This window comes from Girardinichthys multiradiatus, chromosome 10 (assembly GCF_021462225.1).
Source record: "Girardinichthys multiradiatus isolate DD_20200921_A chromosome 10, DD_fGirMul_XY1, whole genome shotgun sequence".
Classification (NCBI taxonomy): Eukaryota; Metazoa; Chordata; class Actinopteri; order Cyprinodontiformes; family Goodeidae; genus Girardinichthys; species Girardinichthys multiradiatus.
The window spans coordinates 2,413,100-2,420,637 of NC_061803.1; the positions used below are offsets into that span (position 1 = coordinate 2,413,100).

The 7,538-nt window shown below is 43.3% G+C and overlaps 1 protein-coding gene across 2 annotated transcripts; it reads left to right on the top strand.

Annotated features, from left to right (window-relative positions):
* The first annotated feature begins 8 nt into the window (after window positions 1-8).
* On the top strand, window positions 9-4,316 carry gnptg (N-acetylglucosamine-1-phosphate transferase subunit gamma). 2 transcript variants are annotated; one of them, XR_007040101.1, is made up of 12 exons: window positions 9-199; window positions 287-341; window positions 417-484; window positions 1,247-1,301; window positions 1,412-1,495; window positions 1,603-1,696; window positions 2,922-3,036; window positions 3,107-3,189; window positions 3,375-3,503; window positions 3,606-3,687; window positions 3,780-3,929; window positions 4,019-4,316. XR_007040101.1 is itself a non-coding variant. In XM_047377989.1 (11 exons), exons 1-11 carry the CDS (start codon window positions 133-135, stop codon window positions 3,857-3,859), a joined length of 912 nt encoding a protein of 303 aa, XP_047233945.1. In that variant the 5' UTR covers window positions 9-132; the 3' UTR covers window positions 3,860-4,316. The 2 variants fall into 2 exon arrangements, 1 of the variants encoding a protein (XP_047233945.1); XM_047377989.1 differs by having other exon boundaries at window positions 3,780-4,316.
* The last annotated feature ends 3,222 nt before the right edge of the window (window positions 4,317-7,538 follow it).

Here is a 7,538-nt window from a genome sequence, read left to right on the forward strand (position 1 = left end):
GGGAAACATGTCGCGCTGTACCACGTGAAAACTGCGCATGCTCGACGGGACTGTTTTCGACACGTGATCGACCACCTGACAGCAGCAGAAGGATCAGGAAATGTAGCGACAACATTCATCCCTAAATCGATCATGCGTGGTTTAAATAGGAGAAGATTTCATCTAATGAGGACATGGGTGCTTTGTTTGTCGCTTTACTGTAAGTACTCCGGTTTTTTAGCTTTAGTTGTCAGTTATTGACCGGAGTTTTGGCTGATATGTTGTTTTTTTTTTTTACCCCTCACAGTCAGCCACGGACTGGCTGGGAAAATGAAGATAGTTGAGGAACCAAACACGTTTGGGTTAGTAACTTCAACCCAGATCTGTCTCGGAGTGGTTCTACTGTTGTCTTCTTCATTGTGTTTCTCTGTGTTCAGGCTGAACAACCCATTTATGGCTCAGGGAAACAGGCTGCAGCCCAAAGGTTCTCCATCTCCAGTGTCTGGTAAAGTGAAGTGGTCAAATCCTGACCTAATCTTCTAAACTATTGCACTCTCCCTTGTAGCCCACATCACATCACATCACATCAGGGTTCCTCTGAACTTTGATTTGGGTGTTTTCCAGATCTGAATAACTGTAGAGAAAGAAAGTAGATTTGGACAAATAGTATTTGTAATTCCGGTCTTTATTGCCCTGTATGAATAATGTCTTTAATCTCTAAAAATGTACCAAAAAAGGATGAATTTTGGAAAACTGGGGAATTTTAGCTTGAAAAGTATCTTGGAACCCAGTACGCTTGACCTGCTCCAGTTTGCTGATAGATTGAACTGATCCAAAGGTGATGCAGCAGCTTTAATGCTGTCCCCCCCCCCCTCCCCGACCTGGATCAGAAGACCATGTTCTTCTGAAGTTACTTTGAATAAAACTCTGCTTTTAAAACCGTAATTTGTTTCAAACTTCAAAATCTTTTTGTCGGTGCTTGTAAAAGCATCAGGTCCCTGGACTTTTCTGTAGGTAGACCATAGATGGTATGAATAAGAAATGCCAGCCACCTCATCCATGCTGCACTTTGGCACTGGTATCCCCCAGGGATGTGTGCCCGAGTCCCCAGCTGTAAACCCTGCTCATAATCAATTGAAATTGGATGTTTCCTTCATGTAATCATGTTCTGATGTTCTTTGTCAGTAAATAAGAATTTAACTGAATAGATTAGAAGAATTAAACCGAATTGTATCTCATCAGTAACTATAGTAATATTCCCCTAAAGGCCCAGTGCATCTTCATCGTCTTGCAGGAAGGTGCTTCAGTCTCACAGAGTCTATGTGAGTAAACACGCTGTTCTGAAGAAGCACCATGCGTGTGATTGATGTGTTTCACAACTGATTGCATGTATAAAACCTGCTGTATTCCTGTGGAACCGGTTCTTTTGCAGCTATAAATATGAATTTTGTCCATTCCACAACATTACTCAGCATGAGCAGTCATTCAGGTGGAATGCCTACAGTGGGATATTGGGGTAAGATGCTACCAAAACAAATTATTTTATGGCAATTCTGAAAGTGGAGGTTTTAATGTAAAGTATTATTTGTAAATATTATTTGGGTCCTTTTCTGTTCCTGACAGGATCTGGCAGGAGTGGGAAATGGCCAACAACACTTTTACAGGCATGTGGATGAGAGATGGCGACACTTGTGGAACCAGAAACAGAGAAACAAAGGTGCTTAAAACATCATTTCTTCAAGTTAATGTGCTTTTTCTCTCTCTTCATTAGTTTTCTAATGTTAACTAGCTGCCTGGTCTTTGTCTGACTCATCACTAACGAAGAGGATGTGCTCAAAAATGTAACGTTTTAGAAGTTTACAGTTTTAGCATCAAAGTTTGGAAATATATTTTAAAAAGTCTGTCAAAATTAAATTCTGTCCTTTAAGAAAGCATAAAAGGAGCTGTTTTGAAAGCCTGTCTTAGCGGTCTTTCAATGATTGCATCACCCCTTGTATGTAAGATAAGTTAAGTAACATTTTGGTCCTGTCCACATCAACACTGATCAATAATTGTGGTAGAGGTTCACAAAACATCAACTCACAATCTTCATCGCAACATCCATGTGTCCAAAGGACAGCTAGGATGGATGCAATATTTGGAAGGTTATTATATACGTCCCATGTGTAACAATATAGAATATTGTCATATACTGTTGGGTTTAGACCCACCACTAACATGGGTTGTGTTACAGAGTAAGCCAGAGAGCATGATGTGTATTGACAAAATGCTGACCCCATTGGGGCAGCGTAAAGATTATGAACTCAAGTGTCTTATGAGAATACCACCCTTAAACACCATGCATGCAAATTCTGCATGCCAATAATATATCGGGGCTGTTGGGTGGACTTTCACTGCGCTTGATGCCCCCACCTCATGTATGTTGTGATGAAGGAGAAGGAAATTGGCAGGAATCATTTTCCATACGGTCACTGCAACAGTATTGCAATTACATGCTTTCCTGATATGGTGGTTGTGGTGTATATGTGTTCATTTAATATTTGGAGATGATTTGTAGTCGATTATGTAGATGCCTACTTCTTGCATGCCTGCTGTCACATTCTGTGGTAGAAACCATGAGTAGTTTCAGTAATACTGAGGAACTTCATTTTAATTTTGATCTTGTTATTGTAGAGTTTATTTCCACATGGGTCGGTGACACATTTGCAGATGTTGTTATAGATGCAATAATCACTTATATTACAACTTAGAAGCAGCAGTAGGAATTCTGGTCGCTTATTTGCTCTAAATAATCTGATCATGTTGTACATTTGGTTTTCAAGTTATTACAATGAAACTAGTATTTCAGAAATGACACGTTTACTAAAAAATATGGTCTTTTGTCAAATGAACCCATCTTTGAGTCATAATCAACATTTATGTTTCTTGTAATTGTTGTTTAGGTGATTCTGCTCTGCAGCAACAGCAGCAATCTCGTCCAGGTCTCGGAGCCCAGTACTTGCGTGTACTCAGTGACCTTTGAGACGCCGCTCGTTTGCCATCCACATTCACTGTTAGGTATGTCTAGTCTAGTCTAGTTATTTTGTTGTGTGTGTCAGCGTTAATGGGGATTGTGTTTGATTTGTAGTGTACCCCACCCTGAATGAGAAGCTGCAGAAAGAATGGGATGAGGTGGAGCAGGCTCGCTATGAAGGTCTCATTACTGAGCAGGTAGGAAGTAACTTTAGAGTTGAACTGTTAATGCTGCTTAAAAACATGAAAAGTGCATTAAGACCTCTGTTATTGACCCACATGACCTGCCTTTCACATTGAACCTCAGTCTCTAGCTATGAGACTGGCTGCTACTCATGTTTATCTTATGTTCTCCTCCACCGTGCATGTTTTATTTGTCTCAGGGCTACAACAATCTCCTGAGAGATATCTTTGAGGATGCAGGACTCTTGAAGAGCAACAAAGCGACAGAGACTGTGCCACAGGCTAAAGTAGATTCAGAAAAGCACAACTCTTTACAGAAATGCCAAGAAGTATGCTAATAAAATATAATTGTACATCACTTCTTGCACATAGAAACATGCTTCTTTAAATATATGGTTGGTATTTATTTGTGTATATATTTTGTTTTACAGGATTATCATAAACAGAGTGACGAGATCGCAAGGCTGCGGGCTCTCCTCACTCAGAATAATATTCTTTTTGAGTCAAACCCAAGTAAGTGAGCTCAGCAACTCCATCTTGATTATTCATAACTCATATATTTACACAGTTTTACTCTGGCATGGATATTGTTTGCTGTGTGGCAGATGAAGAAAAAGGTGCAGTGACTGTTCCAACTAAAGATCAACATTTGAGAGGAGACACAGGCCTCCTTGATCTGCTGTGAAGGTCACCAGCACAGACAGGCGGCTCATTTTGAAGGCACCAGAAGGGATTTCTGGACTGTTCAGTTTGAGGTTCACAGAAGTACAAATTCATCATGTTAGGAAAGGAAAACATTTCTGGATCAAACGTTTTAGTGAAGTTTGAACTCCCTCTTCTGCAGGATGAGAGCTGTTGAGGACTGGAGCTGGGTATGCCTGCTTAGATGCTGTGCCAAAACTGATTCTGTATCATGTTTACAGAGTGTTCGGAAATAGAAATAAAAGATGCTGCTTGCATGTAACTGTCAAAAACATGCTGGACGTGAATGAGCCATTAGAGAGGCTGCAAACAAAAAAGGAAGTGTTTAAAAGTGGCAACAAAAAGTAGGACAGTGGACCTCCTCAGTAGAATCAAACGTGTAAATGAACAGAAGTATTTCAACATGTTTGATAATAAATGAGTGCTAATAAAATGTAAAATGTGTGATTTGTTTGACAACAAACCTTGCATTCATGTGAGTTAATATAACACAGCATGTTTTCCAGTGTTAGTGTCATCGTGTCAGTTTGACTCGACTGGTTGCAGGTTTGACTTGGACCAACATCTCAACCATAAGTTTCCTGACAACTTCTCCCTCCACTGCTTTCTGAGCTAATCCTCCTAATGATCATAAAGATATTCAACATGGGAAATCTGAAATCATCTTTTTAGAAAGTTTATTTGAGATTCAAGAATGTGGTTATGTGGAAGCATTAATCGCTTTAGATTCTAGTAGTAAAGAAAAACACGTGGGCCTTTAAAGAAATGAATCACAGGCAACAACAGTTCCAAGAAAGAAATCAGGCCTTTCATTCAGTCTCTTCCTGAGTTATTTTATCAAGTCCAGTAGTTAGTTTCCATGGTTCAGGAGAAGACCTGGATCGCTTCTCTGGCTCTCTGCGCCCTCTGCTGGACAATTATGTTCTTTGTTGCCTTTCCAGATTCTTCCACCAGCATTGAGGCCTTTAGGACTGATGAAATATAATTTTTTAGTAGCATAAAATCTTAGAAAAGGTGAAGGGGGGGCCACTTTGTTTAAAGATTTACTAAAGTGTAAAAAAGTATTTCTGGCCAAATTTGACTCTTTTGAATATCTGGCTCTGCGGGTAAAGAGCCTGGTCCGAACCGTGTTCTTGAATATTTACAGGCCTCCTAAGTCCAAAACAAATTTTATCAGTGATTTTAATGAGCTTTTATCTGTGATATGTGTTGATTATGACTGTTTAATTATTGTGGGAGACTTCAACATTCACATGGACAATCCTGAAGACAGAAGTCCAATAGATCTATGTGACACTCTTAGAAATGTTGGTTTGACTCAACATGTTAAACAGCAAACGCACAAACAGGGACATATTTTAGACTTGATCATCACTAAGGGTCTAAACATTTCCAAGGTGTCTGTAACTGATGTTGCTCTATCTGACCACTTTTCTGTTATTTTTGAAAGCATCATCTCCAATGGCTCAGTTTGCCAAAGAGACTTGATAAGGAAACGCATCTTTAAGGACGGTGCTGCTGAAACCTTTAACCAGATTTACTCTTCTACCTCCACTTTGCCCTGTAACACTGTAGATGAGCTGGTAGATAACTTTCATTCTAAAATCTCAGACATCATTGATTCAATTGATACAATTAAAGTGAAAGTTGTTTCTGGGAAGAAAATGTCTCCATGGAGAAGTGCTCCACCAGTCAGAAGTGAAATAAAAGGAGTGTCGAAAAGCTGAACGCAGATGGAGAAAGACTGGACTGGTTCACTATATTATCTATAAAGAGAGACTCTACAGATATAACCTACAACTGAAAAATGCAAGAGAATCTTTCTTTTCTGAGATCATCAGCAAAAACATTAACAATGCTCGTGCATTATTTGCCACGGTCGACAGGTTAACAAACCCTGCTGTAACTGTAGCATCTGAACTCCACTCTACCAGGACCTGCAATTAATTTGTTAACTTCTTCACTGAAAAAACCCAAAAGATCAGAGAGGCAGTCAGCACATCCGCATCAACTCCAGGACCAAAGTTGTCTCCAACTAGAACTGATTTTGACAAAATTTCCCAATTTCACTACAAAATAAACTACAAAAACTTAGAAGAAATCGTACAGCAACTAAGCTCTTCTTCCTGCTGTCTCCATGTTTTACCCACAGCTTTCCTTCAGAAAGCTTTGCCCGTAATAACATCTGATTAGGGTGGAGCCCTTGGCTAGGGATGTATTCAACTCTCACGTCCGGGAGAGCTTTGACCAGATTCCGGGGGATGTTGGAGGCATAGAGTCCGAGTGGACCATGTTCTCCGCATCTATTGTCGATGCTGCTGCCCGTAGCTGCAGCCATAAGGTCTGTGGTGCCTGTCGCGGCGGTAATCGTTGATCCCGGTGGTGGACACCAGTAAGGGACGCTGTCAAGCTGAAGAAGGAGTCCTATCGGCTGTGGTTGGCTTGTGGGACTCCTGAGGCGGTTGACGGGTACCGTGAGGCCAAGCGTGCTGCGGCCCGGGCTGTGGCAGAGGCAAAATCTCGGTCCTGGGAGGAGTTCGGTGAGGTCATGGAGAAGGACGACTGGTTGGCCTCGAAGCGATTCTGGCAAACTGTCTGGCGCCTCAGGAGGGGGAAGCACTGCTTCACCAACACTGTTTACAGTGGGGGTGGGGAGTTGCTGACCTCGACAGGGGACATTATTGGGCGGTGGAAGGAGTACTTCGAAGATCTCCTCAATCCTGCCATCACGCATTCCCTGGTGGAAACAGAGGCTGGGGACTCGGGGTTGGACTCTTTCATCATCCAGGCTGAAGTCACCGAGGTGGTTAAAAAGCTCCGCGGTGGCAAGGCTTCGGGGGTGGATGAGATCCACCCTGAGTACCTCAAGTCTCTGGATGTTGTAGGGCTGTCATGGTTGACACGCCTCTTCAACATTGCGTGGCGGTCGGGGACAGTGCCTCTGGACTGGCAGACTGGGTGGTGGTCCCCCTACATAAGAAGGGTGACAGGAGGGTGTGTTCCAACTACAGGGGGATCACACTCCTCAGCCTCCCTGGTAAGGCCTACGCCAGGGTGTTGGAGAGGAGAGTCCGGCCGATAGTCGAACCTCGGCTTCAGGAGGAGCAGTGTGGTTTTCGTCCCAGCCGTGGAACACTGGACCAGCTCTATACCCTCTACAGGGTACTCGAGGGTTCATGGGAGTTTGCCCAACCGGTCCACATGTGTTTTGTGGACCTGGAGAAGGCATTCAACTGTGTCCCTCGTGATGCCCTGTGGGGGGTGCTCCAGGAGTATGGAATCGGGGGCCCTTTTTTAGGGGCCATCCGGTCCCTGTACGAGCGGAGCAGGAGTTTGGTCTGCATTGCCGGCACTAAGTCGGACGTGTTACGGGTGCATGCTGGCCCCCTCTAGCCAAGACCTACAGCATGCGCTGTGGTGGTTCGCAGCCGAGTGTGAAGCGGCTGGGATGAAGATCAGCCCCTCCAAGTCCGAGGCCATGGTTCTCGACTGGAAAAGGGTGGCTTGTCCTCTTCAGGTTGGAGGGGAGTTCCTGCCTCAAGTGGAGGAGTTTAAGTATCTCGGGGTCTTGTTCACGAGTGAGGGAAGAATGGAGCGGGAGATCGACAGACGGATCGGTGCGGCTGCCACAGTAATGGGGGCGCTGTGCCGGTCCGTTGTGG

Coding starts and splice junctions, on each gene's coding strand:
- gnptg (XM_047377989.1), top strand. CDS start 133: ATGCGTGGTTTAAATAGGAGAAGATTTCATCTAATGAGGACATGGGTG. Junction 485..1,246: donor TTCTCCATCTCCAGTGTCTG/GTAAAGTGAAGT, acceptor ATTCCCCTAAAG/GCCCAGTGCATCTTCATCGT. Junction 1,697..2,921: donor CCAGAAACAGAGAAACAAAG/GTGCTTAAAACA, acceptor ATTGTTGTTTAG/GTGATTCTGCTCTGCAGCAA.